General features: G+C 49.8%; 2 protein-coding genes across 5 annotated transcripts; both read left to right on the top strand.

The window, feature by feature from the left end:
* The first annotated feature begins 9,622 nt into the window (after positions 1-9,622).
* LOC120657549 (E3 ubiquitin-protein ligase WAV3-like) lies at positions 9,623-14,484 on the top strand. Of its 2 annotated transcripts, XM_039935883.1 has the most exons (3): positions 9,623-10,462; positions 10,645-10,665; positions 12,099-14,484. In XM_039935883.1, the coding sequence occupies exons 1-3, from the start codon at positions 10,169-10,171 to the stop codon at positions 13,998-14,000; spliced, it is 2,217 nt and encodes a 738-aa protein (XP_039791817.1). In that variant the 5' UTR covers positions 9,623-10,168; the 3' UTR covers positions 14,001-14,484. The 2 variants fall into 2 exon arrangements, with proteins under 2 accessions (XP_039791817.1, XP_039791819.1); XM_039935885.1 differs by lacking the exon at positions 10,645-10,665.
* Positions 14,485-16,733: 2,249 nt separating this feature from the next.
* LOC120657548 (clathrin interactor EPSIN 2-like) lies at positions 16,734-22,300 on the top strand. 3 transcript variants are annotated; one of them, XM_039935880.1, is made up of 14 exons: positions 16,734-16,986; positions 17,407-17,499; positions 17,612-17,663; positions 17,773-17,852; positions 17,948-18,026; positions 18,176-18,259; positions 18,382-18,527; positions 18,646-19,002; positions 19,165-19,206; positions 19,275-19,373; positions 19,440-19,621; positions 19,828-20,027; positions 20,413-21,352; positions 21,439-22,300. In XM_039935880.1, exons 2-14 carry the CDS (start codon positions 17,465-17,467, stop codon positions 21,933-21,935), a joined length of 2,793 nt encoding a protein of 930 aa, XP_039791814.1. In that variant the 5' UTR covers positions 16,734-16,986; positions 17,407-17,464; the 3' UTR covers positions 21,936-22,300. The 3 variants fall into 3 exon arrangements, with proteins under 3 accessions (XP_039791814.1, XP_039791815.1, XP_039791816.1); XM_039935881.1 differs by having other exon boundaries at positions 16,735-16,986; positions 20,416-21,352; positions 21,439-21,944; XM_039935882.1 differs by lacking the exon at positions 16,734-16,986 and having other exon boundaries at positions 17,404-17,499; positions 20,416-21,352.
* Positions 22,301-23,625: the final 1,325 nt, after the last annotated feature.

Raw genomic sequence — 23,625 nt, 5'->3', positions numbered from 1 at the left:
ATATTGGACCATCGGCGGAGCTTATTAGATGTCCTTTTTCCTTTATCATCAGTCTAACTTAGAATTGGGCTTATTTTTCGCGTTTGAGATCAGTCGCCGTCGGCCCATACAGACAAGTTGAATGAAAAAACATATGGGCCGATACAACCACTGAAACAAGGACAAGCCGCCTTTTTTCATTTTTAAATGAAAAACTTTATGTAACAAAAATTGTAGATTTTGTTTCATATAATCTATAACAGTTGAGTTTATAGTTTTTTGATTTTTCTACGATTTCATATCGATTTTATAAGTGATTTTATAAGTTCACTGTTTAATGCACCCTGGGCGTTAGGACCTAAATGTATTTTTTTTTTAACATTTAGGTCCTGTCGCTAACTGGATGGGCGACAGACACCCATTTTTAAAAAAATTTCCTATTCGGCATATATTTTTGAAATTTTATTTTTTTAAATATAAAAATGAAAAAAGCGCCAAGCTGATCTCCTTGCGTTCTCTGCTCCCCGTACGAAAGTTACCGTGCCATTCCTCCCAAGTCCCAAATCACCATTTGCCATTGCTTCATCGGGCTAAAGCGTGCGCGCCCGCACCTCCTTCACTTTTTACAGTACCTACCAGCGCACGCGCTCTAGTCCTCTACAGAATCGCCTCTGCATCTGATCAGCATGACATGATATCACATCGCCACCTAATCTTGCTTTGAGCTGGACAAATGGCCAAATGACAAGCATGTGCTGATGTGCCTGCGACTGCGGCTGCATCTCTTTCGCTGGCTCTGCTCGTTTCTCCCCCAACCCTATCTGTGGGTACCTCTGGACTAGAGTACTCCTTTTACTATGTCAAGACTCGCGTAGTTATTTGTAACTACACCCTAAGGAGCTGAACAACCGGACCCCTGGGGTCCGCCTCCACCACACCGGACCAACAGTCCCGGACCCGTTTCCCGCTCGGGGACGGGTCCGGTGTTACCACGTGTCCCTGAGGAAGGAAAGCTCCGAGCCAACCGCCAAGATCTCGGACCTCCCATAGGGGTCCGGGACCTCATCGCGTCCGTCCGGACCTCCCACGCGCGTAGAACTAACATACCACCGGGGGGTCCGGAGCCGCCATGTGTCCCGCAGGCGCGGGCACGAGTCCTCCACTGGAAGACTCGCCCACCCACCGCATTCAATGCGGGTGGTTGATGCGTGCTCTGCCGCCGCGGCACGCGGGGCAGCCTTTGACAGGCCTCACTGTGGACCGCGTATTACCGAGGTACACAGTACAGCCGCCTGCGCCGCCCACGCCACGCGCGTCAGTCTGCTATGCCAGTTAGACACGACAGCTCGACAACGGAGTATCATAACACCTACGCGGTCCGAATAACCGCCCTCCGGGATTACCGGCTTAGACGAGTGCACTACGCCACCCGGCTGTGGCCCTCCTCCTTGAGCCACGACACTTTCCATCCATCCATCCATCTCCGTTCAGCCACGCCAGCGTTTGTTATGTGGTTGTTCCCCAACTCCAATAGCACACCGCACATGCTGCTGGATTGCGACGCCGGGATGGATCATCTAAATATATGACCCGGCTACGACAAGGAAACGCATTGATGCAGAGGCCTTTCAGTTCGAGCTCTGAACGCCGCAACCTTTTCGCCCTAAAAAAACACTATCTTAAACGCTTCAGTTTTGATTGTTTTTAGCTTCATCACTTTTTCTGGTTGTCCGTCCTATGATGATAGTGGGATCCGAGTTGAAAAGAGGACTGATAGTTTTTTTTTTTGAAAAAAAAACTAGTGTCCGACAGACCACATTGCCCTCCACATCACATTGCTTATTCTCTTAACCGGACCAATACCTACTAATTTATTCGGTAATCGGTGGCCATTCGAATAGAGTAAAGGCTAGGCCACCGCTATTATTAGTACTCCACTACTGAGGGCGTCCACAATAGTAATAGTTAGTGCTAGCTATTTAGTTTGTTGACGTTGAAGTGAGAGAGAAAAGAAAATACTAATTTATACCATTGGACCCACATGCTCCTCTCACATGTTCTTGGACTATGTGAAACTAGTTTATCAACTCGTGCTTCCGCACAGACTAATTAGAATTAATAAAAAATAAGGTCAATAATTATAATTATCTATCTCACACCCTTTTTCATTAGTGTTCTCTAGTGGAATCTGGAAAGCAGAGTCCCAGTTCTGCTGCACTTCTTCTTTTCTATCATTTTTCTAAGAAACAAATAAAAGAAAGAATTCTGTGCTCGTCTGGTGCAATGGAACGAGATGATTATAGTTTCTGCGCTTAGTACCTTAATGCAAACGTTGTACCTCTATTTGCATGTCAGAAAAAGCGCGCTTTTAACGTAAACAAAACCTGCATTTGCCAAAGTGGGGGCAAGCACCAACACCCCCACCTGAAAAAAGCACACGTCAATCAGACCAGGTACTCCCCAAAAGCAGCCACCATAGGATTCTCATCTCATGATATCTCGGTGGTACATGGGCATAAATTCTGAGGATAGAGCAGCAGGAATGAGGAATGGCACAAAGGAAGCATAGAGATCAAAAGATGATGCGATGGGCGCGTCCATCGGAACAGAACAGGGAATCATATTTTCATTCATATTTGCATGCGTTTGAGGATCTGCATGGTGGGCTTGCTAATGTTATTCCCGCTGCCAGCTCTCCTACGGCTACTAGATCTGTGTGTGTTCATGCCGGCAATCATTCAGGCTTTGTTTTGCGGCTGTCACTGGTCATCAGGAGGATCGCTGCATCTGCAATGCAGTCTGCAGATTCCTTTTGATGTCCCGATTTGCAGAGAAGGGACCAGGCTACAGCTGCTGCTGCTAACCTTGGCTCCGTGCGAAATTCAGCATGGTACCATGTTCTTGCAGTGGCGCAATGAGATCTCTACTCTCTAGGATCTAGAAGATGAGGCACTGGAGTGGTTGGCGGCCATTCAGATGACCTGTTCTTCCCTGCAAAGGACGAGCGACAACAGCAACTGCTCCGTTCGCTGACAAGCTCACAACGTCGCCTCAAAAGATGGCGTCGCAAAAGGACATCGATCGTTGCATTCATACATTTTCAAAAAGAAAAAAAAAACTCTGCATTCGTTGGTGAACGGTTCGATCTGTACGTGTAGTCTTGCCAGTTGCCAGCGACGGTGTAACGTACAATGACCGCATAAGCTTACGGTTACGGTGTGTGTGCTGGTAGCCACATGCGTGCATGGTAATGCCTGTGCAGAGACTGGTTCATTCAGAGGCCAATGTTTGTGCGTCGAAAGCAACTGTGCAATCTTCCAAGGACGAGGAGGACGACCACCGGGTGATCCCTTGCCATGAGAAGTATTCTGCAGAGTGCAGACTACGGAGCAAGCCTGAATTCCTACATCGCAAGCTCCGCCGTCAGTAATTCTCGACTTGGCTTTGGTCTCAGGCTCTCAGTAAATGCCATGGACGGAGAAGATTCTACCACAATAATTTTCTGATGGCTACAGCATAGCCCCCCGGCATATTCTTAGCGTGCAGATGAGGTAAACCTCTCGTTTTTCCATTCCAGCCGCCGGCCGGAGCTCGAAAGGCATGGCACGAGACGGGCATCTCGGAGACTCGCGGCGCCGGTCGCGGTGCACATGTCGCGAGCGTGGACGGGCACGCGACACGGCTGTCTTTTCGCCGCCGCCGTCGCGCGGCTGACCGACCACCGGCCGTAGCCAAGTCGGGAGGCGGCCGGGCGGACAGGCGCTTGCTTTCTCGGGACGCAATAGCGATGGCCGATGGCTCCAGGCCTCCAGCTCGGCTCGGTTGGTGGTGCCGGCGGCGGCCAATCGCGGAATCGGGTGCCGCGGCGGCGGCGGCGGCGCGGCCGCGGACTCCTCTTTTGTAACGTTGCGCCTATGCCTTCGTGAAGGCGACACGAGGGGAGCTCGCAAACCCGTTTCCCAAATGCTCCGCGTGCACGTTGCTCCTTCGTTCCAACGGAAAAAAGAAGAAGAGAGGATCAGGAACGCCACTGGCTCACTGGCGTGCGGGCCCAAGCAGGTCCCTATGTCGTCACCGCGACACTTTGGTGTGCCGGGGTGAAATAAGGTTAGCTGATCCGTCCGTGGATTAGGAGGAGGATGACGTGCGCTTGAAACAGGGGTGGTCAAAGCTATCGCTGGTAAGTGGAGGATTGGATTGGGTTGGCGCGGTGAAACGAAAGGGACGCCTCATCCAATCCATTGGCCAAGGAAACTTGCTCCTTTTGATGCCACCGCCGCAGCTGCTCTTGCAAGTATACGCAATCTGTGCGTCTCCAGGTATGAGTTGTTTACGCCTACGCATACGCAATCTGAAGGGCCAGCAGCTGGTCGGGCCATCAAGAGGCAGGTGTAGAATACTCTACGGGATACTCGTATACCGATCTTTCCAGCTCCGATCCGGGGTCGGGTGAGATCAGTCAGGAGGAGGACGGAGACCCGTGTTTGCTGCAGGTTCCAAGGGCGGATGGGCACACGCAGACAGCGTGATTAAAGAAAGTTGAGCGCTAACGATCTACTCCTCCCTACTCAAACCCTTTGTTTGTCTGCAGCTGTGTATGGGGAATGGGTGCCCAGCCCAGAGACTTTGACCCGTCTGAACTGCTCTCCTCTCGTCCAGTCGTCCTTGGGAGATTAATCCCAACCTAGAAGACCGCATCTACTACTAGCGCTGCCACTTCTGACTGCTCGCATCGGCCAGATCAAAGTCTAAACAACAAGATATTTGCTGTGTTTACTTATGCTTTCTTCATATTAACAGAATCCCAATTCAAAGATTGAAGAATGTTACGTTAGAAAATTTGCTTGTTGGTAGTAGTATAGTACAGTGATGATGGCTGATCATGGCTGGTATATACAGTATATTATATACAGAAAAAATAATAACGTTGCTACTAGTAGTTAAGGGGGTGTTTAGTTGGTGAAAAGTTTGAATTTGGGTATTGAGAACATTTCGTTGTTATTTGACAATTAATGTCCAATCATGAATTAATTAGTGTCATTAGATTCATCTCGTAAGAATCAGTTAGACTATATAATTAATTATTTTTTTCAACTGTATTTAATACTCTACATGTGTCCGAAAATTTAATGTGACATGTATTTCTCAAACTTGTTTGGAAACTAAACGCCTAGCAGAAACAACTCGACGAGTAGTGAATGAATGGGTGCGACTGGGGCACGGGCGCAGCACAGCAACGTGCGCGCTCTGATGCTGTCGGAGTGGGTGGTTGGTGGCATCATGGAGACGGGCGATGGCGAGCGCCGGGCGAGGTCAAAGAAAAGCGCAGCGCACGACATGCAGCAGCGATGGAGTGAGTGGACGACTCGGGGTCGTCGTCTCGGCTCGGGCATCTCCAGCGCCGGGATCGGCAGCCAGGCAAGGCATGTTACTAGTCGCCCGCCTAGTTGGATGAGATTGGACCACGCTTCACTTCACTTCCCTCGCGGGCAGCACATGCTGCCCACTCAAGCTCTCACCACTACTTGTTGCGCGCGGGCGCGGCGCGTCCAGGGATCATCAGGTTTCCCGGCGCCTGCCGCCCGTGGGCACTACAACGATGCGTCTTCTCCCTCACCTTTCCCGGCCGGCCGGGGTCAAAGAATGCGGTGGACGTGCACGGGCGATTCAACACCGCCAAGGCGCCGCCCGTGAGTAAACTACCCCAGCTCAGCTGGTTGGTTCTATACTTCTTCTACTGGTAGCAGCTAGATTCAAAGCTGGATATCTTATTATAGTACTAATGCCTGGTCTGAGTTTACTCAGAGTCACAAGTTTGTCGATAGTTTAGCGGTGAGCAATGTACAAGGCAGCTCTTAATCCTCGCTCGTTGTTCCCTCGCGCTCTCTATGTTAACCGGTTCGGTTCGGCCGCCTCCCACCACGGCCAGCCGGCTAACCGTGAATCCAGCATTGCGCACTCGGGGCACGCTAATTTACGGTTAACCGTAGAGACCCCTTCCCTACGGTCGATATTCTGACCGTTGTTTTTTTCTATTTATAGAAATTTTTTTGTCGTTTTCTGATTACAAAAAATTTTAAAAAAAATACAAGAAAAATTTTGGAGAGCAAAAAAAATTGGAGAGCAAAAAAATTTTTTCAAGGAAAAATTAGGGGAGAGAGGAACCTTCAAAAAAAAGTTTGAAAAAAAATTGTACGAAATAAATTTTAAAAAAATCAAGAGAAAATTTTCAAAGAGAAAAAATATTTACATAAAAAATAAAAAATCTCATATAAAAAAATAAAAATAAAAAATCTTATAGAGGCGGCGGCGGATCCGCGCTGCCCATCGTCCTCCCCGCCGACGGGGAGCGCGCAGCCCAGGGAGGCGCGTGGCTGCCGCACCCCGGGGAGCCGGATCCGGTGGCGGCGGCGACGGTGGAGCGCGCGGCGGTGGCGGCGTGCGGATCCGCCGCCACCGCAAGCGGAGGAGGTCCCCCGCCTCTGCCATGCCACGCTGTCACGTCGTCCTCCCCAGGGGCGAAGCCACGGCGAGATCGACCGTGGTGCACACCCTAAAGAACTGACAAACTTTCCTATGATAATATGGTGAAACAAAATTTAGTTAGTGGTAAAAAGAAGTTTACTCTGGTGCACGGGCACCAGGGAAACCCAACGTGGCTTCGCCCCTGGTCCTCCCCGCGCGGCTGCCATGCCACGCTGTCTGTGCCGGGGGCCGCGGATCCGGCACCGCGGGCCGCTGCCGCTGCCGCCACGGATCCGGGGCCGCCGGAGGGAGGCGGAGGTGCGGCGGCAGAGGGGGATGGAGGCCGCGGCGGGGTGCGGCGCTGCCGGCGGAGATGAGGGTGCTGCGCGGAGCCACGGGTGCTGCGAAGGAGAAAATGAAAAAAAAAGGGAAAGAGAAAGGAGAGGCTGGGAGTTGTATCAACCGTGAGTTGGGAGTCATAAGGTCAACCGTGAATCCAGCATTGCGCACTCTTTCTGCCCTCGTGTCGCTGTAAAAAATGTCGCACCCATTCATCTTCCAAGTTAAAAAAGATGCCGGCCATTTTGTTTTTTTACCGAAGCCCGCACTCAGGACGGCCGGTTGCAGCGGCCATCAACGTAGCGGCATCGAGCAACCAGCCAATCGGCGTTGCCCGCAGCTCCAGCCAAGCGCTCCCTGTCCGCGTCGGCGACCCGCTCAGTGGCCATGCCCCCTCCAGTCCTCCACACACACGCGCACGGCCGGCAGCCGCCCGGCTTAATTCACCAGCAACGTGCCGGGATTTCACTAGCGTCGTCGTGTGTGGGCGTCTCTGGACGCGCGCGGCCGCCCTGTGTGCCGCCGGTTCGTTGCCTCGAGGACACGGTGAAACGCGCGGGCGCCGCGGCACGGGCGGCGGCCGGCGGCGGCGAGGGTGAGCGCGCGAGCGAGACGCCGAGAACGCCACGGCGCGTGCAGCTGCGTGAGCTCGCTGGACCTGGAGCGGACGGGACCATTCGCTGCCCGGCTCTGAGAAGCGTGGAGCGGCGAGGGGAGGTGGTGGAGCAGGGAATTGACAACACGGGGGGCGTCGGTTTTTGACTCTAGGGCTTGTCCACTTCTCACCGGCGCCGGCTCCGGGAGGCACAGGCAGCGGTACCGCCACCACGCCACACCGTCTCTGCCTGTGCTCCGCGCCCATCCTATGATTATTCCGTCTCCCCCCTCCTGGTCCTACACTCACAGGCGAACTGTACCGGGCTGCTGCTTGCATGCATCCATGTGACGAGCACCACGGATGCAGCAGGATGATTGCATGTTTGCATGAATGTTCAGGGTGTTTCGTCTTCCATTCTCGCGTAGGAAAAAGAAAAAAAATCATCGCCCATCATCTTGAATTATTGATGCTGCGCACGTCTTAGCATGATGATGCCATGCCCTCCACCTCCAGATGGGCATGGCTTCTGAAAACAAACACGATACCTTCTCCCGGCAATCTAACCCAGGCCGGGCCGTCGTCGCTCGACTCCAGTGATGGAATGGGGGTTGACCTCATCAGTGCGCGAGGACTGGCATCGCGGCAGGGCACAAAGGTGGCCGGCCACACACATCACTCGCTCCTCCATGCATCTGTTCTACTTTATGCAAAGTCGGGCAGGGGAGCCTCTGCTTTTCTACGACCATGGTTTTCAAGCATTGTGTTCTTCCTCATCGCCGTCACCCTGGGTTCCTTGATCCCCCCTGGCTTTTGGGTCTCTCCCCGTAGAAGCAGTCTCCAGTCTGGGCGGCCGGCACTGACTCGTGGTTGCTTAGCTGGGGTTCCTATTTTCGGAAATGTTTTAGGTTCTTCAGCTCCGGAAAGGTCTCCCTCTGCTCTGCATGCTTCCCGTTCACTTCACTTCCCTGGAATCCTGGATTTGAACATCTTGTTTCAATTCACATGAAAAAGAAATGTGCATCAAGTTTGTGAACATGTGACACACGTTGGAGAGAGAGAGAGAGCAAAGGAAGGTGGCACACACACTGGTGGAGGAATACACGAACATACATGCTCCCAGTGGCGTAATAATACTAATACTAGTGGCACACACAAACACAGAGCACCAACGTGGCAATGGTAAATGGCTGTGCCCATCAACGGCGACGCGAGGAAACCCGTGACACGAAAGAGGCGCGCACCAGGTACAGGATCTATCGTCTACTATGCCACAACCACAATATAAAAGGAGCAAAAGAATTTGACCCGGCTTTTTATTTCTTTTCTTTTCTTCTTTCATCGAGGCTTGGGGCAATGGAGGAAACAAAGCATGCCACAAAATTACCTGGGCTGTGTTTAAATGAGGGGAAAAGGGGAGAAAAAGTCAGGGCGCGTTGAGTTCCCAAAAATTTTCACCCAAAAATTTTCACCTCCCCTTTAAACACATGTATGAAGCACTAAATATAATTAAATAACAAAACTAATTACACAGTTTGGATGTACATGACGAGACGAATCTTTTAAGCCTAATTAGTGCATGATTAGCCATAAGTGCTACAGTAACCCACATGTGCTAATGACGTGGTCAAAGACCTCAAAAGATTCGTCTCATGGTTTCCAAGTGAGTTCTAAAATTAGTTTTTTAATTAGTGTCCGAAAAGTATTCCTGACATCCGGTCAAAATGCTGATTTGACATCCAAAAATTTTTGGATGGGGAAATAAACGCGCCCTCACAGCAGGCACTGTAGCACACTGTAGCACTTTTCGTTTGTTTGTGGTAAATATTGTCCTACCATGACCTAACTAGGCTCAAAAGATTCGTCTCGCAACGTACATCAAAACTATGCAATTAGTTTTTTTATTTAACTACATTTAGTACTCCATACATGTGTTATTTGTTATATTTAATGTTTCGATGTGATAGGAGATGTGATGGATGCGATGGGAAGTTTGGAAATTTGGTGGAACTAAACACACCGCTGTACAACTTCTGAAAAATTGCGGAGCACGGCAGGGTCAGACGCGCCGCTGCTGCCGAAGCAAACAAGAGATCCAGCTCGGCGTGGCGCACAAAGCGCATGGAAATACGAAGCAAATGCAGTGTCTTCCCCTCCACTTTCATCCGAGCTGGTGGTGGTGGTCCGTTCTGTTCACCTGTTCAGAGCTACCCCACATTACATATACGCAGGAGCAGCGCACAGGCCAGTGACCAGTCACCACTCCCAAGCCGAGCCTGACTCTCCTCTTCCCCTTCGCTCCTCGCCATCATGCACCTCCTCCCAACCTTTTCCCCCTCCATAGGTGGCCTCCTGTGCTCGCTTTGCTGCTTTCATCTTTGTTAAAAGGCTGCTCCCTCCCTTCCCCCCTTTCTCTCTCATCCAGTCTTGCTCGCGCGCACTCTTGTTGTCGCTGAGGTCAAATAGCCATCCATCCATCCATACGCCTCTTTCCCTTTCTCTTTCCTCTTTACCTCCTTTTCTTGAATTTCCAAGCTGCTACAAGCTCTCCGGTTTCCGGGTGCTGCTGCTTCTCATGTTCATGGCTTCCGCAGCGGCTCCTGCCAGCCACCAAACCGAGCAAAGGCGCCGCCAAATCTGCCTCTGAACTCTCCACCAAATACCCAACCAGCACCCACCCACCCACCCATCTTCTTCTTCTTCTAGCAACGAGTAGCTCAACTCACAGTCAGCTCAGCTTATTAGCCAGTTAGCAGCAGCTTCAAGCCCAGCTGCATATGCGCGAGTATAATGGAGAGCAGATGGCGAAAGGCAAAGATGTCGCTAGGGCTCAATCTCTGCGTCTACGTGCCCCGGACGCTGGAAGGCGACGACGACAGCTCGCCCAACACCGGCTCCTCCACGGCGGCGCTCGTGTCGCCAGTGGCGTCCTCGTCGTCCGCCGCGACCAGCGCTAACACCACACCGACGGCGGAGCAGAGCAACGACAAGGTGAACGGCGGCGCCGGCGCGATGATGCCGACCACCCCGACGCCCACCTCCGCCGGACTCCGCCTCTCCAAATCCGGCAGCAAATCCTTCAAGGTACTCCTTCTTTCTCCACCCGTCTCCATCTACCAGGCATCTACAAAAAGCTGCAACTTGCCAAGATCCATCCGTGTACAAGTCTAGATGACCCATCGGCCTGCTCGGCTAATTTCTTTTAGGTCTTTCAATTGCAGTAGCAAGCTAAGCCAGCTCCAAACAAGAAAAAAAAAATTTTACAGGAGCAGCAAGTGTTCATTCAGGTTGAGTTGTACACCTGTGCTGTGATGCTCTTTTGCTCTAAATGATGCATGCAACAGTGCTACCAGTAGCTTTCATCACACACGCGCAAAAGAGAGCAACACTAGTAGAAAAAGGGGATGCAGGAGGAGATGGGCGAGGAGGTGGCAATGGTGGCGGAATATCATCATGAAGTGGAGGAGTTTGTCTTTCTTTAACCATGGGGTCCTCCTTTTCTCTTGCTCACACACACACATTCCAATTCCATAGCCCATAGTCCCTGCCAATAGTCCACCACCACATCCCCTCTCTCATTCATCATTCACTTTCTCCCCTCCCCTTTCCTCCCTCCTCTCACTGTCTACCCAGCCCCTCTCGCTTCACTTCTTTTTGCAGAGGCATAGCATCCTTTTCAGAACAGCTGGGGTACTGTTCTCAGATCCCTTGTGCATTCTTGCTCCAACTTGCAGCTGCAGCAGGGGTGAGGGAGTCACGGATTCCCTAGAGCCCACCACAGTTTCGCTTTGGGGGCGCCTGGATGCCAAAATTTCAAATAAATAAAATAAATAAAAAGTATTCCGCCTATGCTGACCGGAAGACTCTCTTTTCTGAATCGTCTCAGCATAGCCGGTCCCATAGCCGGTCCCAAGTCCGGGTAAAGGAGGAGGGTTGCGTTAGATTTTGGCAAAATAGCATAAAAATAGCCACTCTAATGTATTTGAAACCCACAAGAAACTCGTTGGGGCGTTGAACTTATTTCTTTCGGGTTTCATCTCTAGCCTACTCCAACTTGCTTGGGAAAAAAAGGCTACGTTGTTGTTGCTGTTGTAATTGTTGCTGACACGATGTTAGTATTTGGTTTTCAGACTGCTTGTCTGAGCCTCTGAGGTCATCGCCCCTTTATTCTTCTTTTCCTCTGGGGTGAGATGTATTAGCTGGTCAGCAATGACTAATTCAGATTAAGGCATCTAGCTCAATGGATAGTGCTTGAAGATTAGTTTGACCATGGTTGTTTGTTGCAACATCCTTGATTGTTGTAGATGTAGTTTCCCTAGAGAAACCAAGTTTCTTCTATATAGTTTTCAGAATGTCTACTTTTTCAACAGAAGTCCAAAACTGCGGCTTTTGACCATGGTTTGCAATGAACGATTGGCAGCACTAATCTATCTCTTTAGTGATCAAAGTATCAAACAATTTATTGACTTCCCTTTCATCATTGTGAATTTATCTGCAAAAGATAGATCAACAAAGGCTTAAGGGCACCGTGCCTCTCTGCCTACTAGTATTTGTCAGAGTTTTACATCTTTGTTCATTCTAGATGTCTCTAGCCTGTTACTCAAAAGTTGCAGCATGTACTGGACATACCGTAGTTGCAGTGGTGTTATCTATTAAATGTTACATGTTTTGACTATTATTCCAAAGTCTATTTCTTATTATTCTAGATTTCCTTTTTCAGAAAACATGTGCCATATGCTTGACCACAATGAAGCCTGGTCAGGGTCATGCTCTCTTCACAGCAGAATGCTCGCATACCTTCCACTTCCACTGTATTTCTGCAAATGTTAAGCACGGAAGCAGCAGCTGCCCAGTTTGCCGTATCAAATGGAAGGAGCTTCCATTTCGAGGACCATTGCCAGCTGAATTACCCCAAGTAAATGCAAGGATTAATCCAGTTAATGGGTATCAAAATGGAGGCCATAATACTGTATTGCGACCACTTCCTCGTGCCCGTTCTTCTGGTAGGCTTCATCATCTGTCCGCGTTGCTGCCTGACACTGACCCTAGTACTTTCAACGATGATGAACCCTTGGAATTGTCGTGTGAAGCAACCGAAGACCCTCAGCAGGGCAGTTTGAGAACAGTGGAGATAAAAACACATCCTGAGTTCACTGAAGTACCTGAAAATTCGTCAGAAAGAAACTTCACTGTTCTAATTCATCTTAAGGCACCCCTTGCTCAACATTTGCAGACACCCAGCAATCTCGGAGATGGCAATGGACCAAGCACTGCTCGTGCCCCTGTTGATCTCATCACAGTTCTTGATGTTAGTGGAAGCATGGCTGGTACCAAACTTGCATTGTTAAAGAGGGCTATGGGATTTGTCATTCAAAACCTTGGCTCTTCAGATCGGCTTTCCGTCATCGCCTTCTCATCATCCGCGCGCAGACTCTTCCCCCTTCGTCGGATGACTGAGTCTGGCCGGCAGCAAAGCTTGCTGGCTGTTAATTCATTGACGTCAAATGGTGGGACCAATATTGCAGAGGGCCTCAGGAAAGGCTCCAAGGTTATTGAAGAACGCCAGGCTAAGAATCCAGTCTGCAGCATCATCCTTTTATCAGATGGTCAAGATACCTATACTGTCTCACCAACTGCTGGTGTACACAAAGGGGCACCAGAGTATTGTGCACTCCTGCCATCCACTAATGGTAACCAGCAGGTATCTGTTCATGTCTTTGGATTTGGTGCTGACCATGACTCAGTATCACTGCACTCCATTTCACAAACTTCTGGTGGGACATTTTCATTCATCGAAACAGAGGCTGCTATCCAAGATGCATTTGCGCAGTGCATTGGAGGGCTTCTGAGTGTAGTTGCACAAGGTCTGCATGTAAAGGTGGAGAGCCTGCACCCTGACGTGCACTTTGGCTCCATCAGATCAGGCAGCTACTCTAGCAGAGTTTCAGATGATAAGAGGAATGGCTCCATAGATGTTGGAGACCTGTATGCTGAAGAGGAAAGGGATTTTCTTGTATCTGTAAATGTTCCCCCAGGCTATGGGGAAACGACACTTCTCAAGGTTGGTTGTGTCTACAAAGATCCACTGATGAAGGAGACTGTGAATATGGCTGATGTGCAAGTGAAGATCTCCAGGCCAGCATTCGTCTCTGTACAAAGTGTGTCTATCGAGGTGGACCGCCAAAAGAACCGTCTTCATGCAGCTGAGGTCATGGCCGAAGCAAGGTTTTCTGCAGAGCGTGGTGACCTGACAAATGCTGTTTCGTTACTAGAAGACTGCCGGAGAATGATCATGGGATCGGCATCAGGACAGTCCGGTGATCGTTTGTGCCAAGCATTGGATGCTGAGCTGAAGGAGATGCAAGATAGGATGGCCAATCGCCAAAGGTACGAGGCATCTGGTCGGGCATATGTACTCTCAGGCTTGAGCTCCCACTCATGGCAGAGGGCAACTGCACGCGGTGACTCCACAGACAGTGAGAGCCTAATCCAGGCATATCAGACTTCTTCCATGGTCGACATGCTGCTGCGCTCACAGACAATGAGCCGCTCGTCAGCCCCTCGACAAACTCCACAGATGAGGCATGCAAAATCATTCCCAGCGCGCCCGCAGCCAAGGTAACTGCATTCTGGTGACGCCAAGAAGGATTTGCCTGAAGCCTAATTGCTTGTTAGTGGACGTAGTCGTTTAAGTTCTTAGTTTTGTGGCAGGAGGATGGGATGGGGGTATAGTTTGTGTGGTATAAGGAGATGTAATGGTGTAAATTCAATTTGGGGTGGTGGGGTGGGTAAATGGTGAGAGTAAGGTGTTTTGTAATTGGGGTAGGGGATGGTATACGTCCTGGCGTGGAATGGGCAAGAGGGTGGGCTATTTTTTCCCTTGGTGGTGACTTGGTATACTCCAGTATTGTACTAGCTCCTTTGTGTGGTGATGTACATAAGAGATGGGTATACATTTGTGTATTCCTTGAGGAGGATGGGATACTTGATCCTGATCCTTGCAAGGTTTGTTCCCTACTTCCCTCGTCCTGGAAATGGAAAAGGGTTGTTGCATCATCATGGAAATGGAATTCTGATCCTGGTGTCTATGTTGTGCCGGGGTATTTGGAAATTTGGATGCTCAGTTGTGCTGTGTGGCATTGCTGCATCTCGCAAGGAAAGTTTTGAAAGTATGCTACTTGCTAGCTTGGTTCTTTGCATCTACAGTTTTTGCTTATCCTCTATGGACAGTGAATGCTTGTCTAGAGCAAAATGGCTGCAATGAATGAAATTCCTGAGGTTTCAGCATCAGCAACAGCAACAGCAAATAGGGGTCCATCCACGCAGAGCTGCTGCTGAATCCACAAGGCAAACCTCCTCCTCCCTCCTTCGGTAGAATGAGTTCGGCGGAGCGTGGAACATGTAAGGATTTTGTGGCGCGTAGAGTTCCCGACGCCATGACCATTAACCAGAGATCGGAATCACCTGACGCTGATTCGTAGTCATGCAGGTTGTAGAAGCCGCAACGCTGGATTCAGGTTGGGATCGGGAACTTGGGGGTCGCGGCGGTGCGGGCCAGCCGGTTTCCCTACCCGGGCGGCCACCGGAATCGTCCGTCGGCGCCGCCGGAGGACGTACCTAAGCGGCAGAGGACGGACGCCGCCAGCCCACCACGAACCCACGGCACGGCGGTGAGATGGGAGCAAGCAGAAAAGAAAAGACGAGAAGGAAAAACTAGTGGGCCGCGTTAGGGAAGTGGACCGAGCGAACCAGCCCAGCAAGACATTTGGCTTCTCCTTCCTTCTTCGTTCTCTTTGCACGGCCCAATATAGCCCAGTTTTTTTAGGGGTTCCCAATATAGCCCAGGTGAGCCGTGTCCTGACACTTCTAGGCCCGGTTAGGTCGACGGAGGATGGCGACGAATTTGAGTCGGTTGGTGACTTGTTGTGCTGACGTCGATGCTTCAACTGCAGCCGGTATGGTATGGTCAGGAGTTCCAGAGTGACTGACCTGTTCCTCCTACCGCCAAACTCCGAAAGCGATTCGGTGTACGTACGCAAGCACTGACACCTGAATCTTCTCGCTGCCCGCGGCTGACTTGTACTGTATAGCTGTACGTATTCCTTTCTTTCTGGGTAGCAATACCACTGCTGTGTCATCGTTAGATATTGCCGGTCTCGCCCGGAGCAATCATCCCCTTGCACGCGTCATCAAACTTAACTAACGATATCATCAGGCCAGACATTCCAGTTTGCTTAACCCTCTTCCTTTAAAAAAAATCTTTCTTTTTTTCATCACCGCTGATATCATCAAAGCCACCGCTAACAGAACAAGCTGGATGGACTATGGATGGATCTAATCTCGCTCGTCTTCTTTAATCATGGCGTCTGCGTCGGTGCACTGCTGATGGTACGGGCGCATTCTATGGGAAAAACAAAAGGAGACGCGAGGCCAAGCCAGATCCAATTCCAACCTCCGGCTGTTTGGGGGGCTTCCTGCTCGGTGTCACGGTTGACGGGCTGAGATCAGTAGGCAGGCGGATCTGTGGTCCTCGTCAGGATCAGCGAGGTACTAAGCTCTCTTGGCTGGTGCCTGGTGGCCAGCTAAGCATAGCCATCACCAAAAGATGGCCGCCTGTCGGTTGTCATCTGGAAGCCATGTTTCCCCCCGTTCCCATTCCCGTTTTCTTATTCGGGAGAGGAAAGAACATTGCTTTCCGTGCTTTCGGCAAGGCATTCGTGTGGGTAATCAGATGCCTATTCCTGTTTTCCAGAGAAATCGAAGAAAAAGATGAGGCTGCTGGAGCTCACATCAGGCGCCCTAACAAATCATGCTAATGCAAGCTTAGCTAGCCTCACATGCACGTCTGCCACTGATTGGGCAGTAATTCTGAGTTCATTTTTCTGTGTCATGTGCAGCTCTTAGCTATATATTTTCTGTTCAGAAAAAAAAAAGAAAATTGGCAGCTGGTCGGTCTTCCGAAGTTCCCAACCTCTAGAAGAAACGAGGGTTTGACGGTTGACGCCGTCGTGAAACGAGGGCTTCCCTCTTTCCATTCCAGGCTGTCGTGAAACCAGCCAGCCAAGCCAATCAGTACTTGCTTACCACGTGAAGAAAAACTACTCCAGCGATTGAAATTTCAAAACAGGAAACACCCTGCGCGTTTCATCGTCATCCCAAGCTGTGCTTTTCCCTATCCCAGCTCCACCTCGTTTTTTTTAAACGCGAGCATGCATAAAGAATAAAAGATTTCCATGGTTCATTTACTTAAAAAAATCACCGTTGGTTAATTATTCTGTTTTTCTGGTAAGCGCTGATTAATTATTCCTCCGCGCACCAAACCTCCGTCTCGTCTCCCTCTTTCCTCCCCTGCTCGCCAACCCAGCACAACCCCATTCGCATCGCATCGCAGCGCGTCGCGGCGAGCGAGCGACAGCTCGGGAAGAAGAAAAAGGAAGGAAAGCCAGGGGAAGCGGGCGCGACCCGCGCACGACCACTGCCACCCGCCTCCCCTCCCGTCGAGTGGAATCCCCGTGGACTCCCCCCGCCCCCGCTTCCGCCTCCGCCGACGCGCCTCGCCGGGGCGCGCACCCGCCGATCTGCACCGCCGGCCCCGCCTGCCTCCTCAGGTGCGCTTCCGATCGTTTTCTGTTGCTGCTTCTACTCCTGCTGCTATCGCTTCGCCCGGCGGGATGTGGTCATGTGGATGTGGGTTCGGAGAGCTTGGCGTGGAATGGCCGGCGCGCCGGATCTCGCCGGGTGACGGGGTGTTGTCGGTGCTGCTAGATCTGGGGCGTGCGGTACGGACGCGGCCGCGAGATTGCCACCGGCGCGGCCCGTGTAGATCTAGCGACCCCTGTGTGGTTGTTGGAGCTGTTTCGATTTTGGTGCTGGGTTATACCGACTTCAAATTTGTTTTGGGGTTCGAGCTTGGTTTGGAGCGCTGCGATTCATGCTTAGAGCTTTCAGTCGGGGTCCGAAAGGGAATGGGGATGCTTGCAATGGGATCTCGATCATAGTTGGATCATATGGCTGAATGGATTGTGCAGGTATCCAACCGAGGAGGACATAGAGCTGGGCACAAGAAGCTTGATTTGAAAGGGAGCCATGAAGAAGGTGTTCAATCAAACGGTCCGGGACATGTACGTAGTTTCCATGCTATATTCCTGTCGTATACAGCGTGCGATTGCGAGCGTTACTTGTTTGCTAGTCGTATGGATTGACCTAGTAATTTGTTTTGATCTCCTTATGCAGAAAAAGAGAGGTGAACAAGAATGTCCTCAAGGTTCCCAGAATAGAACAAAAGGTGAAAGATCTCAAGCATGTTCTTGGTCAAATTCAGTTGTTTGCTCTTACTTTCCCTTGCCAGTTATTGGAAAAAAAAGAATGATGTTCTTGGTCTAATTTGTGCACAGATTCTTGACGCCACAAGCAACGAGCCATGGGGCCCACATGGATCTCTCCTGGCAGACATTGCTCAAGCAACGCATAACTAGTATGTTTTCCTTTCTGTTTTTTTTTAATTATTGGCTATCTATCAAACAGAAACCAGCTTTCCTGGTGTAATGTGGTTTGCATGTCCGTTTGCAGTCATGAGTATCAGATGATCATGAATATTGTGTGGAAGAGGATCAATGACACTGGTAAAAATTGGCGGCATGTCTACAAGGTAAAAATTTTCTTGCAGCCATGAATATTAAACATAGGTTTTAGTGCTTCTTTTGGCAATATTTTTATATTATATTATAAATAATTACTACGATTTTATTGGTCAACTGAAACTGAAGTTCTCTTTTCCGTTTTTCTCATGTGTGGTAGGGATTGATTGTCTTGGATTACCTGGTTGCGCATGGTACCGAGCGGGTTATTGATGACATAAGAGAGCATGCTTATCAGATATCGGTAATGCTATCCACCCAGTTTTCAGCATTATATGTTCACAACCATCATAATGTTAGGTTGTGGCAGCGGAGGTTTTTGGTTACTTGCCTGGTTGGTTCTCTGACACTATGCTTAAATTCCAGACACTTGCTGACTTCCAGTACATTGATTCTTCTGGGAGAGATCAAGGCAGCAATGTGCGGAGGAAATCCCAGAGCCTTGTTAGTTTAGTTAATGATAAAGAAAGAATCCAGGAAGTTAGGCAGAAAGCCCTTGCGACCAGGGACAAGTGAGTATAGTCTAGCACTCTAGCTTCATCCCATGCTATTCATATTGATCAGTGCACACTTTTTTACAGGCATGTATGTTTGTTCTTGTATTGATTACTTTTATCTGTCCATCTTTAGGTACCGGAGTGCATTTGCCACCAGTGGACCACACAGGAGCCCAGGTGGATACGGTGGTGGTTATGACAATGATCGTTTTGAGGGCAGCTATGGCAGTAGATACGATAACAGAAATGGAAATGGAAGGGATAGAGAATATGGATACAGGGATGATGACAGATATGGTGGTCCTGGAGATACACCCAATCGGGAAGGAGATCGTTATTCCAGAGATTCTAATGAACGCTATGGTAGAGATTATAGAGAAGATGAGTACAAAGGAAGTCACAGCAACCATGAATATGCTGAAGGAACAGGCCGCAGGAGCTATGGTCGGGAAAGGGATTCATATGGGGATGATGAAGCTTATTCATCCCGGTCTGTTTTCTTTTTTAGTTCAACTTAAAATTCTTGCTTTATGGCCATAGTCGTATTGGCAACTAATATACTGAATAGTATATTTACTAAATCAGTAATAAACTTTTCATTGGATTTTGGGGGGTCTTGGTAGATCTTACCATCCTTCTGTTTTCCTTGCAGTGGCCGTGGCAGCAACGCCGATGGGCCTACCCAGGATGAGAGGTAAATAATGGAGATTGGTCACTTGCACACTTCTGTTTTCCTCTAAGTTGTGTTACCTACGTTGACAGGCCTATAGAGCGAAAGCTTTCTAACCAGCAGATCGCTTCACCACCACCAAACTACGAAGATGTTACAAGAGATGGCCAGGATAATCTTCATGCTGACAGGTGAATAGTCTATTTTGGGTGTTTTAATTTCTTGGCTGAGCAATAACCCCTAACTAACAATTTCAGAAATGGAGGAAGTATTCCTGCTGCTGTACCAAAGGTGTCCTCTCCTGTTCCTGCAACAAGTGTTCCCGCAGAACAGGTGAATGGGGTTCACGATAATACTGTCGAAGATGTACCTGCAGCACCAACTGCTCACACTGAGCCTAATGGATTTGATGAGTTTGATCCACGTGGATCTGTACCAGGTATAGTTTGTTCTTTTTTCGGCAATAAGTACATCACTCGTGTAAAGTGAAGTAATCTTAGCATCAGTACGTAAGGACTATTTTGTGGTTTGTTCAGTTGCCAGAACACTGTACTGTGGAATGGTGTCTAACCTGGCATGTTGTCCGTATAAATATCTTTTGGGGGTCAATATGTACTATGTCTGCTGATCTATATCCCTTTTCAGATTCTTCCCCTCCTGTGAACCCTGCGCCAGTGGTGAACAGCTTGGAGATAGATTTATTTGGATCAGATCCTATTAGTTCACTGGCTTTGGTATCTGTGCCTCAACCAACAACCACATCAAATGTTGAGCCACCAGCAAATTCAGGTTTTGAGACAAATAATTTCATGGGCATGCCACCAACTTCTTCCGGATTTGGCGAGGTATATGCATAACTTACTGGCATTAGTATGTTTCTTCTAGTGGGGATTGTGATGCTGTTTTTTCGGTGCTTATGCTCTTAAATTGGCTTGCAACTGTTCTACTGAAAACAATGTAAGAGTTTTTCATAGTTTTGTGGAGTTTGATGGATTAGATAAGCTAAATGCTATAAGCGGAAATACCTTATTAACATGATATCTGTTTATTAGAACTGTTCTTAATCTTGAAGCACCTGTAGTAGCAATGACAGAACTTCCGTCAGTAGGAATGCTTTGAATTGAACTTCAAGTAACTTCGTTTTCTGATGGTTCTGTTGTGTTTCCTTTTAATCTATCGAGTCATACTTTCTAATCTAAGCATTCGTTTTATTGTCTTTTAACATTCCAGCAGATTGATGCATCAAATCCTTTTGGGGATCCTACTCCTTTCAAGGCGGTTCATGACGAAAGTCCTGCAGTTCCACAGACAAATGCTGCGCCTGCTGGTTCTTTCCAGTCCACTGGACCTGGTGCAGATGCAAATCCTTTCCAGCCTACTTCTGCCGCAAGCTTTGGTTTTGGAGATACCCTTGGTGATCTCACTTTTGCATCGAACACTGCACCTGAGCAACAAGACATTTTTGCAAACACAACCTCCTTTCCTTCAGAGGTATCAGCTGCAAATTCATCTGCGGTTCTCCAACAACCAGTTTCTACTAATTTCCCCTCTCAGGCACCTCAGCCTGCAGTTGCTGGCCCATTGCCTGTTACTCATGCTGCCCCCACAGCATTTGCTCCTCCTCAAGCGCCTCAGGCTGCTCACGCATTTTCTTACTCACAAGCACCTCATCCTGCTGCTGCCAACCAGTCTCAAATTCCCCAGGCTGTGGCCACATCATTTGCTCCTTCTCAGGTGCCTCAACCTGTAGCACCCAATCTGCCATCAGGGCAGTCAAACTACTTTATGCAACCAGCATCAGGGGCTGGTTTTGATAGCCAGTCTGGCGTTCCTACACAGAGTGGAGCTCCACCCTACATTCCTACACAGACTTCTCAGTTCACTCCTCCGGCAAACCAACAACCATCTCAGCCAAGCTTCTCACAAACTGGAACATCAGCTCCTCAGCCAGCTTTGATTTCTCGGGGAGCATCCCAGCCTCTTGGCATGCCAAATTCAGTGCCTCCTGCTGCCAGCTTCCCATTGCAGTCAAGTTCATCAGCTCCACCAGAAACACTCATTTCAGCTTTGCAAGTTAGTCAGACTGAGCCAGTGAAGAAATTCGAGCCCAAGTCTAAACTTTGGTCTGATACTCTGAGCCGTGGTATAGTCAATCTGGACATTTCTGGACGTAAGTTGCTTGTCATGTGTTCTCTTTTTCTGCAATGCCAACAGCCTACCTTTGTGTTGTCTGACCTCATTGCATATGTTTTACAGCAAAGGCGAACCCTCATGCTGATATTGGAGTTGACTTTGATTCAATCCTTCGCAAGGAGAAAAGGCAAGAAAAGAAAATAAACCAAGCGCCTGTGGTGTCAACTGTCACCATGGGCAAAGCCATGGGAGCTGGTTCCGGCATTGGTCGGGCTGGTGCGGGTGCAATGGCACCTCCCAACCCAATGGGTGCAGGCAGGCCCATGGGCATGGTAACTGGTGCTGGTTATGGTGGTGGAATGGGGATGAATCGGCCAATGGGGATGGGGATGGGAATGGGAATGAACCAACAGCAGATGGGAATGGGGATGGGGATGAACCAACAACCGATGGGAATGGGGATGAACCAACAACCAATGGGAGGAATGAACATGGGGATGAACCAGGGGATGCCGATGCGGCCTCCTATGGGAATGGGTCCTGGTGGAATGCCCGGTGCTGGCTACAATCAAATGGGTGCTGCATACGGTGGTCAGCAGCCATATGGAGGATACAGGTGAGATGAGAGGCTGCAGGTTGAGTAACAGTTTAGAAGGCATATGTTTTCAGCTCACCTGGTTTTGCTTTGTGTATGATTTCTTGTTCCTTTTGGGGGTGGGCGGGTATAATTTTCGTTACTATTCTTTTTACAATCCATGATGGATACTGTACCTACTAAATAGCAAATAGCAAACAGGTGAACGAAGGTGACGCTACAACTACTGTGTTGTGTTGGATGCAAAGCCTTGATACTACAAGCTCCCATGTAGTTGTAACTGTATAATTTGCTATAGGTTGCTTTTGCGGTAAACATATTATTTGTTTCAGCATTCTTGCTGGAGGGACAATAAAAGGCTGTACCATGTGGTTGAGTTTTCTCTCCTTTTTTCAGTGTTGTGTCTCTAATGTGAAATTACTGTGTATAGTACTCCAGTCTGCGGTTTGTTCTAGTACCAATTGACTATCGAGTATCGAAGATATAACAGCAGCTTGGAGTTGGTCGGGTATCTCTAGCTATTTGACTAATACTATAGCTTGGAATTAGCAACGTCTCTTGGAGCTAGAAATAGCAACAGTTTGGAGTTAGTTGACTCTCAAAACGGGCTTAAACTACTCTAATTTACAAGCTCGATGTTATGCCCAAAAAAACCGTGCTCTCAAACTTGCCGTTTGTTTCCTGGCTATATGTGCTGATCTAGTATTGACGATTGGCCCATAGAGGGAGGGGAAAGCTTTGGGCCGCCAAAGCAGACCAGGACCATCAAAATTAGCCAACAGGGCTGCCATAAAAGATGGGCTTCAGTAGATAGGCCTCCCCTTGGCCCAAGTAGCTTCGTGAGGCGAAATCCTAGCCGCACCCTTCGGATTCGGATCGAACGGTTACAGGACCCCAGGCCTGGTCGGTAAATGAAATACCGTCCAGGCGGTCGGTATTTCAATCTCATGACGTGGGCGGGCGCTCCCCGCCGGCGCGGCCTCGCCTCGGCGATGCGACCTTTCCGTTTGCGGCTCCACCACTGAAATCGCGTGGCGCCTCCACGGCACCGGCACTATCCCTCATCGCCGTCCTCCTCGGACGGGCCGGGGGACGCTTCCGGCTCTCCGTTCCTCATGGTGGCGGGCACCAGAACGACGCCGGCGACGGACGCGCGCTAAGCCCTATGTCCCTCTTGTCCATGGACCGCCCGCTTCCGCGTTTGGTTCAACGACGTGGTCCTCCGCGCAGCCGACATGCCTCCACGGCCTGCGGGCGCCAGAAGCCACCCCTCGCACGCCTCTCCGCGGCCGCGTCAACGATGTCCGCAGGAATCCATGGACGAGAGGTCGCCCAGCGCGAGGCCATGGAGGAGGCCGGCGTCCTCAGTGCTGCTCGGATAGTCGGCTTATGGAATTACAAAAGCCGCAGCTACGTCGACCGGACCTACGAGGGCTTCATCTTCATGTGGCCCCGAGATGGCCTCCACCAGCTCCGCGACGCCGACGAGCCCAAGGGGCAGCAGCAGCACGCACTGTGCAAACCAGATCTCTCTATTGGGCTCAACAAAAAGGGTAGGTAGGTAGGCTTACTAACTGGGCCGCCGCATGGCCCAGGCGAAGCTGGTCTTCAGTCCGTCCGGTCCAATCGTGGCCGCAGCCTCCAGATCCAACGATCCACATAACCCAGGCAGGGACGGTAAATGGAATACCGTCCGGGCTGGACGGTAATTTAGA

The sequence above is a fragment of the Panicum virgatum genome, chromosome 1N, assembly GCF_016808335.1.
Source record: "Panicum virgatum strain AP13 chromosome 1N, P.virgatum_v5, whole genome shotgun sequence".
NCBI classification, from domain to species: domain Eukaryota; kingdom Viridiplantae; phylum Streptophyta; class Magnoliopsida; order Poales; family Poaceae; genus Panicum; species Panicum virgatum.
Note: the sequence above shows the minus strand (reverse complement) of the source record. Positions and strands in the feature narration are given on the sequence as shown.

Coding starts and splice junctions, on each gene's coding strand:
- LOC120657549 (XM_039935883.1), top strand. CDS start 10,169: ATGGAGAGCAGATGGCGAAAGGCAAAGATGTCGCTAGGGCTCAATCTC. Junction 10,463..10,644: donor CCGGCAGCAAATCCTTCAAG/GTACTCCTTCTT, acceptor AAAATTTTACAG/GAGCAGCAAGTGTTCATTCA. Junction 10,666..12,098: donor AGCAGCAAGTGTTCATTCAG/GTTGAGTTGTAC, acceptor TTCCTTTTTCAG/AAAACATGTGCCATATGCTT.
- LOC120657548 (XM_039935880.1), top strand. CDS start 17,465: ATGAAGAAGGTGTTCAATCAAACGGTCCGGGACAT. Junction 18,528..18,645: donor GCCCTTGCGACCAGGGACAA/GTGAGTATAGTC, acceptor GTCCATCTTTAG/GTACCGGAGTGCATTTGCCA. Junction 19,622..19,827: donor TCCACGTGGATCTGTACCAG/GTATAGTTTGTT, acceptor ATCCCTTTTCAG/ATTCTTCCCCTCCTGTGAAC.